The 23,689-nt window shown below is 44.2% G+C and overlaps 1 protein-coding gene across 3 annotated transcripts in view; it reads right to left on the bottom strand.

Annotated features, from left to right (window-relative positions):
• The window catches only part of LIMS1 (LIM zinc finger domain containing 1), a 118,559-nt gene that overhangs the window by 32,576 nt on the left and 62,294 nt on the right, over positions 1–23,689 (bottom strand). For 2 of the 3 annotated variants that reach the window (XM_053311645.1, XM_053311643.1), the window contains exon 1: positions 7,735–7,868. The exons of the other annotated variant lie outside the window; for it this stretch is intronic. In XM_053311645.1, coding sequence (XP_053167620.1) covers positions 7,735–7,841 — 107 coding nt within the window. In that variant the 5' untranslated portion in view covers positions 7,842–7,868. Of the gene's footprint in view, positions 1–7,734; positions 7,869–23,689 lie in introns of those variants that run through there. 3 annotated transcript variants of the gene reach the window in all.

Below are 23,689 nucleotides of genomic sequence, written 5' to 3'. Positions count from 1 at the left end.
TCTGTATGCAATCCATACAGAAGGTGGAAGATGCACACATTAATTTTTACTACCTCTGGTAGACTGTTTTTGTCTGCACCCATCTGAAAACATTAGACAGAGATTTTACAGAGGTAAAAATTCTGAGTAGCTTAGTTCCTGAATTCTAATCAAATCTCCAACTAATTCACACTTTCAACAAAATCACATGGCTGAGGTTTTTCTGGATTTGTTCCAAACTGCAGATTGAAGAGTGTTCCTCCACATAAAAACTCCCTGCATGAAGGAAACAAGCAGGTGTGTGTGTGTGTGTGTGTGTGTGTGTGTGTGTGTGTGTGTGTGTGTGTGAGTGAGAGAGAGAGAGAGAGAGAGAGAGAGAGAGACAGAGACAGAGATTCTTGCAGCTCATTCCCTGATGGGCAAGTGTTCTATACGCTGCTTTAAAAAAATGTGGAAAAGCATTTTAAAATGCAGCTCTCCCCCCACCTGCAGTCCAAAGTGGTACAATCCTGGAAGGACTGTTCTACAGGGTTTTGGTGAACGTGAAGCAAGCCATGATACAAAGTTAAGGGCCTGACGGCTCATTACGACTGCTGCACCATGAGTGCAACTCATAGATCAGTCCTCTGTATTCACTGGCAAAGCTGTCAAAAGCAAGTTGAGGAAAGTGGGTAATAAAATGTGGACCAAGCTGCAAGTTCTGCTAATGGAGAATCAATCAAATAATCACTGCATCACAAGCCCACCTCAGCACTAATAGTACTCAACACACCAACACATATTCTAACCATACCACCCTGTTCAAGGCTTATAGCTCTAAATCTTTATGGTGCCACAGAACTTTGTCTTCTTACCTTTACAGGCTATTATGAACAAAAATACAAAATGTTTGCCATGGACACACACACATACACCATAAAGCTATTTAAAGTAACAACATTTCAGAACAGAGATACAGAGACCAGTAATTTGTATATGCAGCAATGCATCATGTACAGAAATAATAACAATCCACCTCAACTTGAATATTTCTGAAAGCATGGCTGCAGGACTGGTTGTGGTTACTCAAAGGTGAAGGCAAGGCACTTGGCTCATGCGCCAAGGAATCCTCTTCTTTATTATTCCTTTACAGTACATGATTCCTTGCACTGGAAAGAGTTTCCAGGGCTCAGATCTTTACTAGTGCTATTTCACTTTAAGTCTATACTCACCCAACAGCATCATTTAGGAGTACACTTATCTCTGTGCTCTAAGCATCTTGACCATGATATTGGTCTAAGCACTTAGCATAGCTTTCACTATAAAATAAGCCTAGAGTTGAGATAGTATCTTTAAAATCTTGTCAGTTTTTCAAACAGGGGTCTGCAGGGAGAGATCCTCTATTGCAAAAGCCTAAATGAATGGGAAGTCTTATTGTTTACAAGATCAACATGTGGGCAGACCAGCTGAGACTATTTGATTCATATTTATTGGATAAATTTCTGTAGCTGTTCCAGGAACATGGATAAAGAGGTTTTATTAAACAAATTCAAGGACTGAAAGGACAGTTAGAGGAGTATAAAATGCACGAGACGGACACACTGATACAGTATGAAGGATAGTTTCTCACTTGCCTTCTTTTTAAGTCTGATTAATTTTTTTAAAAAAATACTGCTATATATACAGAGTTCTGCATTAATTGAATGCAAGAGAAAATGATTACATCAATGAGAGGCTTGTATAATACAATGGCTACAACAAATTCTTCAGGAACATATTTTAGAATTCAGCCTTCTGAAGCCCCCTGACCATCCCCAAGTGGCAGAAACCGCTGGTCTTCATCTGAAGGTCTGCAAGTTAGGCCCATAGCCTAACCTGTTTCTTTTTAAGACAATAACAAGTTGTTCTAGTAAGAACTAATCAGTCTACTTTCCTTTCACTGTCTCTACAACTGGACTAAATTTGGTTCAAATCAAGGTCCACAAGTTAGATCTCTTGCACCTCAAATGTCCATGCATCTGCCATCTTGGATCGTGGTGGATAACATCATTACAAACTACACCACTGAGGTGTCCCTGTGTGTCACTCACTACAATGTACCAAATTTGGTTCAAATCGGTTAGGCAGTCCTCATGTTAGTGCACTTGCACCTCAAAGGTTCACACGTCTACCATCTTGGATTGGGGTGGATGACATCATCACAAACTACACCATCGGGGAATCCCTATGTGTCCATACAGCTGTAGCAAATTTGGTTCAAATTGGTTAGACTGTGCCTCAAAAGCTTATGTGCCCATGATCTTGAACTGGGTTGGATGACATCATCACAATCTATGCCGTTGAAGTGTCCCTATGTGTCCCTACAGCTGCAGCAAATTTGGTTCAAATCGATTAAGCAGTTCACAAGATAGCCCACTTGCTCCTCAAAGGTTTACACATCTGCCATCTTGAATCGACATGGATGACATCATCACAAACTATGCCACTGAAATGTCCCCTGTGTGTCACTCCTGCAACTGTACCCAATTTGGAGCAAATGGGTAAGAGAGTCCACTAATTACCTGGCTTATGCCTCAGACGTTCACGTTTCCACCATCTTGGATTGATGTGGATGACATTATCACAAACCACGCCATTGAGGCGTCCCTATGTGTCCCTACAGAAGCAGCAAATTTGGTTCAAATCAGTTAAGCGGTTCACAAGTTAGCCCACTTGCCCCTCAAAAGTTTACGCATCTGCCATCTTGGATTGGGGTGGATGAGATCATCAAAAACTATGCCATTGATGTGTCCCTGTGTGTCACTTACTGCAGCTGTACCTAATTTCATTCAAATAGGTTAGGCAGTCCACAAATTATCCCGTTTGCACCTCAGAAGTTCACGCAGCTGCCATCTTGAACTGGAGTGGATGACATCATCACACACCACGCCATCTGGACATCCCTATGTGCCCCTAGAGCTGTAGAAAATTTGGTTTAAATCGGTTAGGCAGTACACAAGTTAGCCCACTTGCAGCTCAAAGGTTTATGTGTCCACCACCTTGGATCAGGGTGCATGACATTATCACAAACTATGCCATTGAGGTGTCCCTGTGTGTCACTCATTGCAACTGTACCTAATTTGGTTTAAATTGATTAGATAGTCCACAAACTAGCCTACTTGCACCTCAAATGTTCACACGGCCACCATCCTGAATTGGAGTGGATGATATCATCACACACCATGCCATTAGGGCATCCTTAGGTGTCCCAACAGCTGTAGCAAATTTGGTTCAAATCGGTTAAGTGGTTCACAAGTTAGCCCACTTGCACCTCAAATGTTTATGCATCCCCCATCTTGGATCAGGGTGGATGACATAATCAAAAACTACCTGTTGAGGTGTCCCTACAACTGTACCCGATTTGGTTCATATTGGTCACAAAGTTGATGGGGAGGGGGGACACATGGACGGATGGACAACACACACGGACACACACAGAAAGCTGGTTGATCTCATAAGCCTACTGGACAGCAGGCTAGAAAGAGAGACTGGATGAGTAGGTGCAAAAGGAGAACAGAGCTCCTTTAGATGTCATAGCTGCGCTGAAGGGAACTGTAGTAGATGCAACTTTTCTCAGTCTTATATGACAGGGATCGTGCAAAATGCCTTAAGAACATAAGAACAGCCTTGCTGGATCAGGCACAAGGCCAATCTAGTCCAGCATCCTGTTTCACACAGTGGCCCACCAGATGCCGCTGGAAGCCTACAGGCAGGAGTTGAGGGCATGCCCTCTTTCCTGCTGTTACTCCCCTGCAACTGGTACTCAGAGGAATCCTGTCTTTGAGGCTGAAGGTGGCCTATAGCCCTCCGACTAGTAGCCGTTGATAGACCTCTTCTCCATGAAGTTATCCAAACCCCTCTTAAAGCCTTCCAGGTTGTTGGCTGTCACCACATCTTGTGGCAGAAAATTCCTGGATTATGCGTTGTGTGAAAAAGTACTTCCGTTTGCTGGTCTTAGATTTCCCGGCAATCAATTTCATGGGATGACCCATGGTTCTAGTGTTATGTGAGAGGGAGAAGAATTTCTCTCTATCCACTTTCTCCACACCATGCATGATTTTATAGACCTCTATCATGTCTCCCCACAGTTGTCTCTTTTCTAAACTAAATAGCCCCAGGTGTTGTAGCCTTGCCTCATAAGAAAGGTGCTCTTCTTCTGTACAACTATTAAAGTCAAAGGAGCCCTGGTCTCCTTTGCAGACAGAAAGCCTTGGTCCTCTCCTAGGGAGAGAAAGAGAAAGATGGGGTCTCAGATTTCAGGTTGGTATTAAAGGTGGGTCTTGGTCCTAAAGAAATTGAAGGTGACTGACATAAACCTGTCCACCCCACACCTTCTCCCTGAAGCTGGTGTCCCCGCCATGCAGCTTCCCTTCTTTCAAAATCCCTCTCATCGATTCCTCTATTAACCATACTGCCCTCCAAAGGATTAACTGGATCCCAGCCCCTTAGAGCAGGACTGCACAGATTCAGCCCTCCTGCAGATGATGGACTACAAATCCCATCATCCCTGACTTGTGGCTGCCTCACAGTAACAGCCCTGCCTCACAGTAACTCCTTGCCCTGCATGGGAAGCCTGGTATGCATGACTTTGTGTGATCTTAATCAGCTTTGCTCCACAGACAAAGCTGATTAAGATCACGCAAAATCATGGTTCCATGTGCCCAGACACTCACATAGAAGTGGAAGAGAGGCACTTATGCCACTCTTCCACCATGCATGATATGAAGAATGAATGAATGACGAACAAACAAACAAACAAACAAACAAACGGAGAGAGTCCGATGCATTTCCATGCATAAACTGGATGGGCTCCAGTTCCCTTTGTAGCCTGAGAACTGGCCCTGAAGCCACAAAAGGAGGCAGCATGATTATGCTCAGCATGAGGTGGGTCCTCTTTCACTTTATAGCAATGGAGTGGCCGGCTCTGAAAGATGAAGCCTGTGCTCATCCTCAGGAGAGGAGGCAGGAAGAGAAGTGAGTGAGCAACCAGCCCCTGAAAAGATTACAGATACGAGTACAATGAATATTTACATACCACTCTTCCACAAAAGTTCCCAAAGCGGTTTACATAAATATAATAAATAAATAAAAAGGCTCCCTGTCCTCAATGGGCTCAATATCTAAAAAAGAAACATAAAGGTAGACACCAGCAACAGCCACTGGAGGGATGTCGTGCTGGAGATGGAGAGATTATTTGCAGCACTGCCTAAAGTTCCTGCATTACTGCCAAATAGATGGAGTTGGCTGTAGTGGATGGCACGCAAAACCTGAATCTGGCATGAAGTTGCTTCCAGCGGGGCAACAGTAGAACAAACATGTAAGCAGGTTGCCAAGCAGCTGTCCATGTACTGTTTTCATCCCTGTATTCAAAAGCTGCCTCCTGCTGAGCCCAAGATGAGTAGGTTGCCTACCACTCCCTCCTCCCCCATGACATATAGGTCGACCAGATGAAACGGAAGAGATAAGCTTGAATGGCTGTTGCTTCACACTTTCTCCTGTTCTTCCCTGTACAGAAAGAAGGGCGCCTTTGGCTCCCACTTATCTTTCCCATTCAACATGGCCAAACAAAATTTAGCTCAAGGGGCTTGCTGCCATGACAGGGTGTGCAAGCCAGAGTGAATACAGTGCCTGCTGCATACCTGTACCAAATCACTTTGTACTCTAGGGCTAGTGAGTAAATCAAGAGGCATTTCTGAAGAATGATTAAGCAACATTCCCGCAAAATGGGTAAAGGTAAGGGAGAGGACAAGTAGGAAAAAAGAGGTGTGTCATTTTACAGATATTCAAACCTTCAAGCAATGGAAATATCCTACAATTTACAGTGTCACAGCCAGACAAAATGCGGGCAATGATTTCACAATGAAAATAGTAGTGGTGGTATTCCCCCCACCAAAGACAGTGAAGGAAATTCATTCTCTCCCTCTCCCCCTCCCCCCGCAAAGAGTGGTGTCTTGATCTTGGCTGAGGCCTGAAGGCACTGCTATAATTTAAATAATGACAGGGGGGAACTCCATTAAAACTGCCTTAACTTTGAACTCCAATGCTAGTGGCAACTCGTATTGGAACTTCAAAAGGGACCATTCAATTTGCAGCACAGCAAAATTTAAGGGAAAAAAGGAGAGGGAAGGCATTCTTGTGGTGTCATAAATGTACACACATGGAAACACTTTTCATAGCAGAAAATACAAGAATTCTTCTCAGGAGAAAATATAACCTTAACTGAAGGATGGTGACTGGTTCAAGGTCATTTAGTAAGATTCGTGGCTGAGTGGTCATTTGAACTCATGTCACCCTGATCCATCCAACACAACTACACCTTATTGGCTCTAAATCAGTAATAGTCTTGAGCTGCATTCTTTTTGCATAAGATGGTGTGACACCTCTTGCATAATCATGGAACAGCATGAGAACTAAGTCTCAATAATAATTTCTCTGGCTGCTAACTATAAAGATGAGAGAAACGGATTTCTAGCCACACTATTGTCTTCTGTTCTAATAAGGTTGGGTTTTTTTAATGCAAAGAAGAGGATTGCTCACTGCCCTAGCAAACCAGATAATAGGGACCACGAAGAATATACATCTAAACTCTGTTGGCAGTAAGCTGTCCTTTACCTGAGTTGACATGTGTCTTCTTTATCATAGGGTATGCTTTATTTGGGGGCATCTGCTGGCATGACAGGGTGTCCATCATTTTGAATGGCTTTTCCCTGTTGCAGAACATCACCATACCACTGCTCTTTTATTTTTGAGATTTTGATCTGACAACCCTGACTGTAGAATACAGAAGTCAGCAGCCCAAAGTTGTATGGAAATTTTATTCTGTTAAAAACAACAAAAACAAAAGGAATTTAAATACAATGCACCTGTCCTAGCAAGGTAAGAAAACTCCTCCCCTTCACTAATGATGTAGACAGCATTTGCCCAGGAATTATTTTTTTCACAGTATGAAGTGGAAACAGAGTTTCCTCCCTGTCTGTAAATACAGGGAGGTGTGTGTGTGTGATTTTCACTATGTGCTATATTACAATAACAGGAAAAATGCTATGTTTCTGACTCAAAGCATTTAAAAGTAGAAATCCGTGAAAAATCTCAACTAGCTCTTCAAAGGAACTCAGATTTTAGAAACGAACCAGTGTCAATTTTTTGTTTGTTTGAGGGGTTACTCTCACTTTGTCAGGTCATATTAAGTGGTTCTGCTGCATTCTTTTGTCACATTTCAATTGAAAAAAAATAAATCTCTGATGGGAAAAAAGCATGATCTAACATGATCACCACACTTAAAAACAAAAAACAAAAAACAGAACGACCTACAGAGCAACATTACTAGAACTCTCAAAAGACTATAGAACACTCCTTGTTTCAGTGCAATGGTGGTGGTGACTGTAACTTATTTTTAAGGTGGAATCTCAAGACTAAACAGCTCTGGGGAAAATTAGATTGCGATTAAAAGTCAATAGGAAAATGGAACTTCTTACTGTCATTCTCAGTGCTACTGCAACACTTAGGATAATCAAGCTACTAAGAAATGCTCTCAAGTGGAGTAAATTGGAGACAGCTGCTTCTCAGAACTCTCCTCTCTATTTTGAGACTCTTCCCAATCAGGCATGTTTCGTAATTAACACTATTACAATCCATCCACCTTTTCCTCAGTTTCATGCAGCAATCTCCACAATCTATCATCTTGATTAAAAAGAAACTCTAAGCTCTTGTTAACCATTAATTTCTTTCACCACTCACCTTAGCTTTTGCTCAGGTAACCCATGAAGCCCCAAGCTATCTGGCCGATCCCTTCTTCTCCGGTACAGACCCGAGTACGACAATTCTTTCAGTTGTAGTGCAGTCATGTTTTTCTACCCACTGTTCCCCACCCCGTCCGCCCAGAAAAGTTTCTGTCAAGCAACAAGGCTGCCAAGATGCTCAGAGAGAACACACTCCACAGAATGCCTGCACACCTGCACTGATCGGAATGGCAAGTCTCTTCACAGAGGCAGCTGCTGCACAGCTTCCTGTTTCTCATAGGTACACACCCTCTCGAAAGGCATGGTGTTTCCTTTAGCAGTAAGCCTCATACCTAAGGGATGCCTCTGTGACAGCCCAGGGTCATCTGCTTTGTGCCCATACCAGAAGCAAATGAAACCATGTACAGTACAAAAAGCAAAGCAACTACAACCAACTTCTTCAATCCCCTTCCTGCCTCTTGCAGTCACTGGAAATATCTAGCTACTGCCCAACCAAAGCTGTTACCCCACCAGGAGCTGCAGCAAAACCAAAACCTATTGGGACTTCACTGATCAGGAGTCAGACTAGCTGAGCAGGCCTGTGGCTTTCAATCTGGAATTAATTCAGTGCATGGGTTAAAATAAAAACCAAAAATAATGATCAGGAGAGTAGGAATGATTTTCAAGGAGCGCTTGAGAAAATTTCAAGCACTCCTTGAAAAAGGCAGACTGAAGACTAATGTTAATTAATAAAATATCTTCTGAATAAAAGTGAAGCCTGGGGAATAAAAGCCAATTGTTCCACATATTCTTCTCCAGGTTGTAACCATCAAAGATTACATCATTCATCATTCTACTGGTGCTGTAGGACAAGGTCTATTGGGGACTATGGAAACAAAGAGAGGAATAAAAGGTTTCCTGTACAAGAGGAAGTTGACAACCAGAGATTTCCAAGTCATATATGCCTCACTTAAACCTGTAGTAAAATACCAGCTTTTATGATTTGCAACAGCGATAAACCAATCTGTAGTTTGACCAAAAACTAAAAAACAAACCAACCCCAAAACCTGACTCATACACAGAACTTAACACTTAGGAGCAGCAAGAAAAAGGAACGTGCATAGAACACAAGCCTGTGTGGGAGGCTGACCTTTACATTCATGCTGAGGATTTCATTAAATATTTGGGGCAGTTTCACACAACATGCAAAAGCCAAACCTGCAGCTACCAAAGTTCAGCAGTGACTCTGATCTCTGGTGGGGGTGCAAATATGTTGATATTGTTTATGTCGTCCAAACTCACCGATGTCAGCATATTCAGCCCCACTTCCGGTTCCAGACTCAACGTCTGTATCCAACTTCAAATCTTGGTTACAGATGCCAGGTCTGACACCATAACTAGAGCTGAATATGTTGAGATTGGCAGGTTTGGACAACAATACCAATGTCAACATATCCCACCAGTGGATGCCTGGCTCACCGCTGACCTGCAAGAACCAGGAGCTTTCCTAGACAACAGTCTTTACTGAGGGTTTACCACAAGTCTGAATTTGCCCCTGCAAACAGATGCAAAAAGTAGATTTTTTACCCTGGACATAAATCGGGCTAGTTTCTAACGCGCAATTAAAAACCCAAATCATGTGTGCTCCCCAATATCTCGCATGGACTTCAGTGCAAATCTGACCAATGTGCAAATGCACACTCTCCATTCCGGTGGATACCAAGCTAAAAGCCCCATCTGGGAATGCTCCAGAGGTTCAGGTTTTGACATGTCATATGAAGCCACTCTTTGGAAGAATCTCCCAAAACATAAAAACATGAGAACAGCCTGGTGGGATAAGACCAAGGATCTTTCTAGTCCAGCATTTGGTTTCCAGTAGTGGCCAGCCAGATGTTTCCAGGAAGCCAGGAGGATGAATTGAAGTTAACTGCCCTCCCCACTTTGTTTCCAACAACTGGTATTCAGATACATACCAAAGCCCTGTTCAGGCACCCAGATCCTGTGGATACTGAATGGTGTCCGTTCAGTTACAGTAAGCTAGGACTGGCTTTCTTCTGCACAGACAACAACCCAAAAATTTAAACTGTCAGGCTGCAGGCAAGCAGAAGCTACTCCTGCTCCCAGCAAGAAAAGGCTACATGTGAAGGTCTAGGCTTCTGAATGCCTCTGTGGGAGCTTCGTTTTGAAGGGGCTTCATTCTTGCAACAGACCCAGTGGCTGTACAGAACCAAATACAGGGACTGCCCAAACCTGGTTCCTATATGTAATATCATCTGTACAACTTGCCCCTCTATACACTCCCAGCAGGAGCAGACCATGCCCACCTTGCCTTAAAAATGGACAGATTCTTAATCTGAACTCAACACATCTGAAAAGTAAGAAATGTAGGGGGAAATCCTGATATTTGCCTAAATGTGCAGCATTCCATTTTCATGTGAAGAGCTTCAACTAACCTCTCCAGGCACACAGGGAAAACTTTCAAACAAAACAAAGACCCCCCCCCAAACCCAACAACACACAGCTCCCTAAAGTCATAAGAACAGCTGCCCTGCTGGATCAGGCCCAAGGCCCATCTAGTCCAGCATCCTGTTTCACACAGTGGCCCACCAGATACCACTGGAAGCCTACAGGCAGAGGTTGAGGGCATGCCCTCTCTCCTGCTGTTACTCCCCTGCAACTGGTACTCAAGAGGCATCCTGCCTTTGAGGCTGGAGGTGGCCTAGAGCCCTTCAACTAGCAGCCATTGATAGACCTCTCTTCCATGAAGTTATCCAAACCCTTCTTAAAGCCATTAAGGTTGTTGGCTGTCACCACATCTTGTGGCAGAGAATTCCTGGATTATGCGTTGTGTGAAAAAGTACTTCTGTTTGTTGGTCCTAAATTTCCTGGCAATCAATTTCATGGGATGACCCATGGTTCTAGTGTTATGTGAGAGGGAGAAGAATTCCTCTCTATCCACTCTCTCCATACCATGCATGATTTTATAGACCTCTATCATGTCTCCCCACAGTTGTCTCTTTTCTAAACTAAATAGCCCCAGGTGTTGTAGCCTTGCCTCATAAGAAAGGTGCTCTAGGCCCCTGATCATCTTAGTTGCCCTTCTCTGCACCTTTTCCAGTTCTACAATGTCCTTTTTTAGATGTGGTGACCAGAATTGTACATAGTACTCCAGGTGTGGCCACAGCATCATTTTGTATAAAGGCATTATATTTGCAGTTTTATTTTCAATCCTCTTCCTCATGATCCCTAGCATGGAATTGGCCTTTTTCACAGCTGCCGCACATTGAGTACACAATTTCAATGAGCTGACCACCACAACCCCAAGGTCAGTCTCTGACAGCTCAGATCTCATCAGTCTATACTTGAAGTTGGGGTTTTTCGTCCCAATGTGCATCACTTTACACTTGCCAACATTGAACTGCAACACTGAAAGTCTCTCATTATTTATTTTATTTATTTAAAATATTTCTATACAGCCCAAAACTTGCACGTGGTTTACAATTAAACAGCCCAGTAGTTGTCTTTAACAGCCATTTAATGCCCCTACAATACCAGTTAAGTCTACCTATTAATGAATCATGTGGCAGGACATTTTTCTGGATGATGTTTTTCAGAAAATCACCAGAACTATTATAAGAACATAATTAGTATACACATTAGCATTACATTTCTATTAGAGAAAAGGCACATTTGTGGGAGAGATCTATTATAGATAAAATGTACAGTTAAAAGTTGCAACAGCAGTGGGAGGAATAATGTAGAAAGGCTTTTCTCTAGTACAGTTCACTGAGTTACCCTTAATACAGTATTTCTTATTTAAACTGCTAGACATTATCCAGGAGAGAAAAATGCTGCTGCATAACCTTTTTGTTGCAAATAGAGTATTTAGCTAGCTCCAAAGCACATGATAAAAACTTGTTCGCATGAAATGTTTCAGGCAGGCGGGTGGAGGGGGCAGAGAGCAGTAGCTTTATGGAGCAGATACTCAGGTCCTTACCTGCTCCTCCGTGCATGCGCAGGTGCCATGTGCGAGGTCAGCATGGTGTTGGGGCTAAGCCATTCAGGACTTTATAGGTAATGACCAGAATTTGCATTTTGCTCCAAAACATATTGGCAGCCAGTGTCTATGTACCAAGACCAACCTGGCTGCTGCATTCTGTACCAGTTGTAGTTTCTGGACTATGTACAAAGGCTGCCCCACATAGTGTTCATTACAGTAGTCAAGCCTGGAGGTTACCAGTATATACTGTTTTGAGGTCATTTAACTCCAGAATTGGCGTAACTGACGTATTGGCCGAAGTTGAGAAAAAGTGCTCCTAGCTACTGCCTCAACCTGAGAAACCAGAGAGTTTTGGATCCAGGAACACTCCCAAGCTACACATACCTGATCTTTCAGGGGGAGTGTAACCCTTCCAGAACAGGCAGCTCTCAACCATCTATTGGTTCTTGACCCGCTGCAATCAGTACCTCTGTTTTATTTGGATTCCACATCAGTTTGTTTTCCCTCATCCAGCCCATGACTGCCTCCAGGCAGGCATTTAGGGAAATTATGCCATTTCTTGATGAAGTTGATAGGGAGAAATAGATTTGGGTGTCATCAGCATATTAACAACAACAACAGCAACAGCAACAACAACAACAACAACAACAACAGACAATAAAATTCAGCCATCCCAGGTCCTTGGGAAGGACTCGATGTCTGGATAAAACAAACCAGTCAATAAGACCTGTCTGACTGTGTAAACAAGTAGTAGTAGTAGTAATAATAATAATAATAATAATAATAATAATAATAATAAGAAGAAGAAGAAGAAGAAGAAGAAGAAGAAGAAGAAGAAGAAGAAGAAGAAGGAGAAGAAGAAGATTTCTATACCACCCTTCCAAAAATGGCTCAGGGTGGTTTACACAGAAAAATAACAAACAAATAAGATGAAACCCTGTCCCCAAAGGGCTCACATTCTAAAAAGAAACATAAGATAGACACCAGCAACAGTCAACTGGAAGTACTGTGCTGGGGGAGAATAGGGCCAGTTACTCTCCCCCTGCTAAAATAAAGAGAGTCACCACGGTAAAAGGTGTCTCTTTGCCCTGTTAGCAGGGGTAACACCCTGCACCAAATCTCCTGAAGATCTCTCCCAGTGGTTTGATGTAGATAGTAAAGAGCATTGGAGGCCGTGTGGAGCCTTGTGGAACACCATACAGTAACTCTCACTTTGCAGAGCAACAGTCTCCAAGTGACACCATTTGGAATCCACCCGAGAGGTAGGAACAGAATCACTGTAAAACAGTGCCACCTAATCTCACCTCCCTCAGGCAACCCGGCAACCCAGAAGGATACTGTGGTTGGTGGTATCAAAAGCCGCTGAGAGATCCCAAAGGATTAGCAGAGTCATACTCCCTCTGTCAACACTTAATTGGAGATCATCCATCAGGCTGAACAAGATAGTCTCAACCCCACAGCCCACCCAAAAGCCAGTTTGAAATGAGTCCAGATAATCAGTTTCCTCCAGAACTATCTGGAGCTGAGAGACCCCTACCCTCTCAATCACCTTGCCCAACATGAGAGTTTAGAGATGGGCCTATAGTTGCCTAACACTGAGGGATCCAATGTAGGGGTTTCCCCCAAAGTATGTTCTAATGATAGCCTCCTTAAGAAAAGGAGGCATCCTATCTTCCTTTAGAGAAGCATTTATAATGTTTACCAGACCCTCTACAATAATATGATTGTTAGATAAGATAAGCCAAGTTAGGCAAGGGTCAAGAGAGCAGGTGGTAGGATGCACAGTCCAAAACAGTTTGTCCACATCCTCAGGAGTCACAAACTGAAAGTGACCCAGTCTAACCACATAAGAGGAGTTGCTGGATACCTGCATAACAGACTCTGCCCTAATTGTAGAATCCAGTTCGGCCTGGATAGGAGAGATTTTGATGGTGGGAAAAAACATTAAAAGCATCACAGCGCTTAACTGATAGTTCCAAATGTGGATTCAGGGGAAGGGGCTTACACTAGCCCTCTCACCACCCTAGACAACTCTGCTGGATGTGAACTTGTGGACGCAACGTGGGCAGAAAAGGATAGCTTCTTTGTTGCGCGTATTGCCAGAGTATAGATCTTCATATGTGCTCTATGTTGTAACCTGTTGGATTTGAGTCGAATCTTTCTCCATTTACGCTTTAATAATCTACTTTGCTGCTTCAGCTCCTGTAATTCTTCTAAATACCACAGGGCTAATTTTGAAATAGGTCAGAGTGGATGCTTAGGAATGGTTGTGTCTACTGCTCTAGTGAGTTCTTTATTCCAAGTTTGCACCAGAGCATTGACAGAATCTTTGGCAGAGCAAACTCGAAAGCCTTCCAAGACTTCTTGGAATCCTATTAGATCCAATAACCTTCTCGGGCAGACCAACCTAATGGATCTTCATCCCTACAGAGGTGGGTTGTGGTTACAAGTCCTTAACCAGATGGTGGTCTGTCCATGACCATGGGGAAATAACAGGAGTCCTCACTCATGGAACACCACCCTGATCAAAGGAAAAGTCTTTTGAAACATTCATGTTTGGATCTGTTAGAATCTCCTGTGCATTCTTCTGCATGCCATATTGCAACCAGGATTTTGACCTTGAAGCAATGTAAGATTGGTGCAGCAGATATGGTCATGTAAATTATCTGCTGACCTGCAAGTTTCCACAGCTTGCAGTTCATAGAGATGTACATGAAACATTTTGGTGCCTCATTAGAGAGGTGCCGAAATGATTCAGGTTGCTGCGGCCTAAATGTTTTGGTGAGGGACGAACGGTAGCTTTAAGAAGCAGGTACGCAGGTCTTTACCTGCTCCTCCGCCACTTAGTGCGACTTAAGATATCGCCTTCTTTGTCATGAACTCTGCTGCCAGTGTTCCCTCTAAGGTATGTGCAGATGCGCACACTCACAAGTTTTTTGATATCCGCTCAGTTAAGTTTAGATTCCGCTCAGGCTGAATCAGGAAAATCCCACTCTGAATGCATATGTGCACACACTGCCTTGATACTGCTACCCAGAACAAAACTCATTCCTCACATAGATGAAAACAATTAGAGAGAACACTGCCTGCTGCTCTGTTAGAAGCCCAGCAGAGGGGGAAAGGGAGAGTCCATCTATCTCCCACCCAGTGCTGCCTGGAGTGAGAGACCAGGTGGGTGCTAGGGTTCCTTCTGCTGCCGCCTGCCTGCTTTTGCATTCCCTGTGGGGCTGCAGCCTCAGGTCAACATCTGTGGGAAGTGTGGGCAGGACTGGGACCAGCCCCTGAGTGACTCAGCTGTTCCTCGGGTCACTTGCTTAGTTTGGGGCTTTATAGGAAGGCTCCTTGTGGCGGCGGGCCTGCCACCAAAGGGGCAACACCAAAGGGGGTCGCCCCTTTGGGGGAGCCACTTCGGGGGAGAACAAGAGCAAGGGCTAGAGGGCTTCTGTTTAATTAGTTTTAAGCTTTTTTAGACTTGGGTTGAAGTTGCTGTAAACTTGGGTTGAAGTTGCTGTAGACTTTTTTAGACTTGGGTTCGTCTGAAGATGGGGGGACAGAGGGCGCCTTCTTTGACTATGGAGCAACTATCCTGGTGGTGGTGGGGAATAGAAGAAGTAATGTTGGCAGGTCAGTGGGCCGTTCCAGGGGAAGGGTAGTCAGAAATTTAATAGCTGTCTCCCCTTACGGCTGTCCTGCCAGCTCTTTGACCTCGGGGAGCACTGCCAACAACCCACATAGCTTTTCCCTGCTCCTCTGTAATGCCAGGTCAGTCCAAAATAAATCTGAACTCATCCATGATTTGATCATGGATGAAGGGGCCGACCTGGTATGTATTACCGAGACTTGGTTGGGGGAGGCTGGTGGTCCAGTTTGGTCCCAGCTTCTCCCTCCAGGATATTCTGTAGAGGAGCAGGTGAGGGGACATGGGCAGGGTGGCTGTGGTCTAGAGGGATAACATCTCCCTTACTAGGGTCCCTTTCAGGGTATTGGACCATACCGAATGTGTGTACTTGAGTTTGGGGACCAGGGATAGATTTGGACTTCTGTTGGTGTACCGATCGCCCCGCTGCCCAGCGGAATCCCTTACTGAGCCCACGGATTTGGTCGCGAAACTTGTGTTGGAGTCTCCCAGACACTTGGTGCTGGGGGACTTCAATGTTCACTTCGGGACCAATCTGTCCGGGGTAGCTCAGGAATTCATAGCGGCCATGACAACTATGGGCCTATCTCAAGTGGTCTCTGGACCGACGCATATTGCAGGTCACACTCTTGATTTGGTATTTTATTCTGATCAGGGTGGTGTTCCGTGGGTGGGGACTCCTGTGATTTCCCCATTGTCATGGACGGACCACCGTCTGGTTAAGGTTGGACTTACAACCACTTCCCACCTCCACAGGGGCGAGGGGCCCATTAGAATTGTCCGCCCGAAGAGGTTATTGGATCCATTAAGATTCCAAGAAGCCTTGGAGGGATTTAATGTTGGCTTAGCTGGTGATCCTGTTGATGCCCTGGTTGAGAATTGGAACAACTTGCTCACCAGGGCAGTAGACACATCTACAAGGGCTGAAGCAGCAAGGTAGGCGACTGGAGCGCAAGTGGAGGAAGACTCAACTCGAATCTGACAGCTTGTGACATAGAGCACATCTAAAGATCTATGCTCAGGCAGTACGTGCGGCAAAGAGGCGGTTCTTTTCTGCCCGTATTGCCCCTGTGAGTTCACGTCCAGCGGAGTTGTTCAGGGTTGTGAGGGGATTAGTATCTGCCCCCCCTCTCTTGAACCAGAATTTGGAGTCATCAGTTACCTGCTGTGATGTGTTTAAAGAGTTTTGCGCAGATAAAATCTCTGGGATTTGGGCCGACCTACTGTAGATGGAGACTCCACAATTAATTTGATATCTGAGCTGGAGGTGCCCAACGACTCCTCTTATGTGATTCAACTGGATCGGTTTCAGTTTGTGACTCCTGAGGATGTGGACAAGCTTCTTGGAGTGGTGAGCCTACCACTTGTTCTCTTGACCTTTGTCCAACATGGCTTGTTCGATCTAGCAGAGAGGTTGTTGTAAACAGCCTGGTGGAAATCATAAATGCTTCTCTGAGGGAGGACAGGATGCCTCTTTGTCTTAAGGAGGCAATCATTAGACCTCTTCTAAAGAAGCCTGCATTAGATCCCTCAGAGTTGAGCAATTATAGGCCTGGCTCCCATGGCTGGGCAAGGTAATTGAAAAGGTGGTGGCCTCTCAAGACCAGAAGGTCTTGGAGAAAACTGATTATCTAGACCCATTTCAAACTGGTTTTCGGGTGGGCTATGGGGTGGAGACTGCTTTGGTCAGCCTGATGGATGATCTCCAATTGGCAATTGACAGAGGAAGTGTGACTCTGTTGGTCCTTTTGGATCTCTCGGAGGCTTTCAATACTATTGACCATAGTATCCTTCTAGAACGTCTGAGCGGGTTGGGGGTGGGAGACACTGTTCTACAGTGGTTCCGCTCCTACCTCTCGGATAGATTCCAGATGGTGTCGATTGGAGACTGTTGCTCTTCAAAATCTGAGCTTAAGTATGGTGTCTCTCAAGGCTCCATACTTTCTCCAATGCTTTTTAACATCTACATGAAACCGCTGGGAGAGATCATCAGGGGATTTGGAGCTGGGTGTTACCAGTACGTTGATGACACCCAGATCTACTTCTCCATGTCAACTTCTTCAGGAGCTGGCATATCCTCCCTAAATGCCTGCCTGGAAGCAGTAATCGGCTGGATGAGGGAGAATAAACTGAAGCTGAATCCAGATAAGACGGAGGTACTTATTGTGCGGGATCAGAACTCTAGAGACAATTTTGACCTTCCTTGTCTAGATGGGGTCACACTTCCCAAAAAGGAACAGGTTCGCAGTCTGGGAGTACTTCTGGATTCACACCTCTCCCTGGTTTCTCAGGTTGAGGCGGTGGCCGGGGGTGCTTTCTATTAGCTCCGGCTGATACGCCAGCCGCTCCCGTTTCTTGAGATCAATGACCTCAAAACTGTGGTACATCAGTTGGTAACCTCCAGACTTGACTTTTGTAATGAACTCTACGTGGGGCTACCTTTGTACGTAGTTTGGAAACTTCAGTTGGTTCAGAATGCGGCTGCCAGGTTGGTCTCTGGGTCATCTCGGAGAGACCATGTTACTCCTTTATTGATGGAGTTACACTTGACTGCCAATAGGTTTCCGGACAAAATACAAAGTGCTAGTTATACCTTCCAAAGCCCTAAACGGCTTAGGCCCTGGGTATCTAAGAGAGCGTCTTCTTCATTATGAGCCCCACCGCCCATTGAGGTCATCTGAGGAGGTCCGTCTCCAGTTACTGCCAACCTGTTTGGTGGCTACACAGAGACGGGCCTTCTTGGTTGCTGCCCCGAGATTGTGGAATGTGCTCCCTGCTGAGATACGATTCTCCCCATCTCTGGCAACTTTCAAAAAACACCTGAAAACCCATCTTTTCACCCAAGCTTTCTCAGCTTCCTAAATTGTGGGGTTTTTAATATCTGGTCTATTTTAAAATTCAAAACCCAATTTCGGTTTTTTTAAATCATGGTAATTGTTTAATTGTTGTTTTAAAATGTTTTTAAATTGTTAATTGTTATATTGTTTTTAATTTGTTTTAGCTGTTTTGTAAATTTGTTTCTTTACTGTTTTAGTGGTTTGTTTTAATTGTAAATAATTAAAAGCCACTTTGGAAGGGCGGTATACAAATCAAAATAATAATAATAATAATAATAATAATAATAATAATAATAATAATAATAATATCATCATCTGGGGAGGTCCAGTTACAGTTGCCACCGGGTCATCTGGTGGTGACTCAGGGCTGAGCCTTCTCTGTGGCTGCCCCAGGGCTTTGGATGCACTCCTTGTCAAAATAAGTGCTTCTCCATCTCTCATTGCCGTTAAGATATACTTGTTTTCTCAAGCTTTTAATTAAAACTAATTTTAAACTGTTTAATTGTTTTACTCTGTGTAATTGTTTAATTGTTTTATTCTGTGAATTGTTTTTATTCTGTGAAAATGTTTTATTTTATTTTTATATTGTAATTTGGATTATGTATACCAAATTATTTATGTAATTTGGATTGGATTGTGTGTGTGTATGTGTGTGTGTGTACACACACACACACACACACACACACACACACACACGGCAGTATATAAATATGATCGATAGATAGAATAAGACTAATTCCCTATTGACAAAAAGCATCACACAGTTTCCTTTTGCCAAGACACCTGGTAGAGTTCCCAACCTCATCCTACTACTAGTCCATCTTTTATTGACTGTGCTTAGCAACTGAATTTGCAGAATCTGTGGGAAAAGGTGTTTCCATATAAAAGAAATATAAAAGAAAAAGCCCGCACATTTGTAGACTAATTTCCATTTTACAGCTATACAAACAATGTATAAAATGTATATACCAAAATAGGTATAAAAGATGTAAAAATGTCTCCCTCACCCCTTTGTGATATTAGGGCTGCAAATTTTACTTATCACAGGTCTCGACAATTTTATTTGGATCTAGGAGCCATCTCTAAAATTTAGGAGCCAGACGACAGATACTTGACAAAATCAACAGACTTAGTGGTGGACATTGTGGGGAGGATGGGGAATGGCTTCTCTTTATCCCCCTTACATCCTTAGAACAGAAACAGGACTGCCTGGGACAAAAATATTTTCTTAAATAATTATATGTCTGAATATCTTACTCTAGAAGCCATAGTTAAATTTCTAGGCACCATGGCTCTCTGGTGTCAGGGATCTGTGTAGCCCTGACTTGTCATACAACAAGTTCTATGTCTGGTACAATTAAAACAATGGAAGAAACATGGCTGTAAGAAATACAGCTTGAGTGAATACACTTGAGTAGCCAGTCCTGGGAAATAGCATGCAGTTCTTTATGGAAGAGTGACCTTTATTAGATAGGTTTGCAAGATATCCTTTATTTTAAAATCCCATTGCCTCATTTAACAAATAGGGTGTACCTAATAAATAGGGTATACATGCTCAAGTACTGTAATGCCCCCACAGAAGACACAATGAAGTTTCACATGTACCTGATAAGCCTATTATAGAAAAACAAAAAATTCTCCTTGGACCTGCCTAGCAGTTTCTGTTGGAGATGCAGCTCCTGATGGCATTGATTCTTAGCACCAAGAACCCTACTGACCACAAGGGGCACTAGGAATAGAATCCCCTCTCTGACTATGCTTTCTCTACTCTACTCCCCTTTGTTAGACTGATAGTCTCAGGTTTCATTCTGTCACCTGAGAGACAGACTTCCTCTTTTTCCTTCGCTTTCTGATGTAGTCAGAAGCTAGGCATGTAGGCCTTTTCTATCTCTCCGATGTATTTCCTAAATAAATTACTTTACTTAGAACTTTAACTCCATGCTTCCAGACAATATTAATTAGCAGCACTCTCCTTACTTGTGCACTTCCAATGCAGGTGGGGTAGATAAATGATCCCTCCCACCACCACATTTCTAACAGTTTCTAGGAGGAGATTTCTGCAACCGTATTTGTTTCCGTAGGCAAACAAGATTTCAGATTTTGTTTACATAATCAGGTATACCTGCAGTTGTTTTAGAGATTGTTGATTCAGGGCTGTTATTCTGAACCAACAGTCCTAGGAAATTATTGTTAAGCTTTCTTGCACATTTTCTCAGGTAGCTTTTTGCTAACATGCGTCTCTGCACAAATCCTCATGCGTAGCCACAGGTGATGACCATGATATTGTGTAAACGACTGTTTATCCTGAAATTAGATAGAACTGAACCATAACCCCCAATTATACAGGGGTGACCTGCTGGCTTTCAATTCACTTGAACATCTAGATAAACCGATTGGGAGTGTAAACAAGTCAAAGACTGAAGGAATGTAAGAGGATGTTATTTCAAAAATTGTTATTTCAAAAGACTGCGTAAGCTAACATTTGTACTCACCTTCTTTAGCTGACTAGTTTTAGTATAGCTATCTTGATCAAGCATTTCCTAAATAAACACTGTAAATATGTTACATTCTTTATATTGGTTGGAAATCTCTAGAGCTTGCTCAATCTATGAAAAATTCTGAGAATCGGCCAACACCTATATGCCAGGAACATTTAACCTGTCTTTTCTTTATTCAGCTTTCTACTTACTTCCTGCTAATAGCTGAAAAAAACAGATAGGGTTATGCCCCTACTAAATGGGCAATGAGAAACTACTGGTCAGGTTGCTTACCTGTAACTTTGGTTCTTCTAGTGGTCATCTGTCCTTTTACACAAATGGGCTTTGCGCCTGCATAGAAAGCTTGTTGGAACCTAACAAGATTAATTTATCCTGCTTTGGGAGAGAACCTCGCCCCCAGCCACTAAATGTGGCTGCAATACTCCTGATCCCCTCAGTCACAGAGTCAAGCTTCAGTAGATCCCGCAGGGAGGACGGGAGGGCATGTAAAAGGACAGATGACCACTAGACGAACCAAAGTTACAGGTAAGCAACCTGTAGTTCTTTGACGTGGTCTCTGTCTTTTACACAAATGGGCATAATAAGCAAGCACCCAAGGAGGAGGGAAGAAACAGAAGCAATCTGTAAACTGCCAGAAGTATTTATTTCAGAAAAAAGTACATCAACCGAAAATTGATTGCAGGACACTCCTGCCAAATTCAGCATCATTCCATGCCCTGGCATCAATAGCATAATGATGGATAAACGAGTGGGGTGAAGCCCAGCAGATAGCGTCCAATGGGACCGCACGATCAAAGGTGACAGAGGCCGCTACTAACCTGAGTGCGCCTTAACGGTAGCAGGCAGTTGCTTATGAGCCAACTGATAGTGAAATTCAATTGTGGAAACTACCCATCTAGACAGGGATTGGGCCAAAACTTGAAGACCCTACGAGGCCCATCATAAAGAATGAACAAGGAAGGAGTTTTTCTTCACTCAGTGTACCTCTGGACATAGAAGGATAATGCCCTTCTAACGTCCAAACGATGTAACCTTCGCTCTGCATCCGAGGAAGGGTTTTGGAAAAACACAGGCAACGTGAGCGGGGATGATGGTGAAACACAATAGCTTAGCCCGTTCTCCCTGCAAACGACCATTCCTGCAGCCCTGGGCAGCTGGATTGGCTGCCCACACGACTGCCAGGTCTGTCACAGAGCCAGCGGGGACTGTGGGGATCAGGGGCTGCGGGGCATCCTGGAGAGACCCCCAGGGCCAGAAGGCTTGTTTCAGCCTCCTGGCGGGGGTCTCTTCATGTGCTGCCACAGAGTCATGCCATGGCAATATACGATCAAATAGACAGGGTTAGCGGAGTGCTCGTTCTACTAACCTCATCTAAGGGGAGGGGGAATTAGGAAGGTTTGCTGCCGGGAGCCATGTGGCTCCCGTGGCAGCACACAATCCTCCAAAAGTGGACTAGGCTCCCTTAGCCCGCATTTGGTGGATCGTGAGAATCTCCTCTGAATGAAGACCACCTGAGGTGACACCTCATGTGCCACACACCAATGCCAAAGGTCGAGTGAGGAACAGAAGGCTCCTTGAAGATGTGCCACCCTGTCGATGTAGACCTTCACCGTCGTATTGTCCATTTAGATTGTCACTGAGCAACCCCCAATCACAGGCAAGAAACCCTTGAGAGCATTGAATATGGCCAGAAACTTTAAATAATTGATGTATCAGATCCTCTCCCTGCGGGACCAATGTCTACTCAGGCAAAAGCCCTCCAGGTACGCTCCCCAACTGAGCTCCGACACTTTGGTCGTAATCACCCATTGGGTTCAGGGAGCCTAGAAGGAGGCACCAACGCTCAGGTGCTGAAACTCAGCCCACATGCTGCAGTTGCCCTTAACCATGGGGGGGGGGTATGTTCCAAACAGCCCGGATCTCGAAGTGGGTCAAATACATCCAGAAACCACCTCTAAATGATGTGCATTTGAAGGCGCCCCTGAGGTAGTACGTACATGGTAGCTGCCATGAACCCCAACAGACGCTGTATTGAGCGCATAGTCTGTGGGCCTCTGGCTAAGAAAGCAGCAGGCAACCTCTGGAGAGTACATATGCAGGCATCTGTAAGAAAGACCTTTTCCAAGGTCGTATCCAATATCAGCCCTATGAACTGTATCCTGCGGGTCGGTTCCAACTGAGATTTCTTGAAATTGATTTGGAAACCCAGAACCTGCAGAGTTTCCACGATGATCTCAAGGGAGTCCAGGACTGCACGCCTGGTGCTCGCCAATATGAGCGTATCGTCTAAATATGGCAGTACCTGCAACCTTCGCTCCTGCAGGAAAACCACCACTGGGGCTAGACATTTCGTAAAAATCCTCAGCACCGTCGTGAGACCGAAAGGCAAGGCCTTGAATTGATAGGGGATCCCCCCAATCTGGAAGTGCAAGAAGCGTTGATGCTGAGGGGGTATTGAGATGTGGTAATATGCTTCTTTCAAGTCTAGGGTAACCATCCACATGTCCTTTTCCATGATGGTCATAATGATCGGTACTGACAGCATTCAGAATCATTTGTAGACCAAGTGTGTGTTCAGGGACCTGAGTTCCAGTACAGGACGCCGACCTCCATCCAGTTTCAGCACAATAAAGTACCAGGAAAAGAAACCGGGACTCTCTGGATTGGCGACCTTCTCAACCGCATCCTTTGACAGGAGAGCAGCAACCTCTTGGTCCAACTCCGGAGTGCACAGAGTAATCACAATCCCGGACACCGACAGTGTCCCGCAGAACTCCAGGACGTAGCCAAATGCATGATTGTAAGGACCCACTGGTCCGTGGTCACTGTGTCCCAGCTCACCGAGAATGGGGCCAGGCGAGTCTGGAAGCGTCCTGAGTCATTGCTTCTTCTGGAAGGTGTTCGGGTGCTGTTTCTAAAAGATAATTGGCCACCCTCAAGTGGAGGGCTGAGGCCAAGTAAAGCCTCCTCCCGAAGGAGTCAAATTTTCTGCCCTCTTTGTC

This window comes from Hemicordylus capensis, chromosome 3, assembly GCF_027244095.1.
Source record: "Hemicordylus capensis ecotype Gifberg chromosome 3, rHemCap1.1.pri, whole genome shotgun sequence".
In the NCBI taxonomy this organism is placed as follows: domain Eukaryota; kingdom Metazoa; phylum Chordata; class Lepidosauria; order Squamata; family Cordylidae; genus Hemicordylus; species Hemicordylus capensis.
This window is presented reverse-complemented; position numbering and strand designations above follow the sequence as displayed.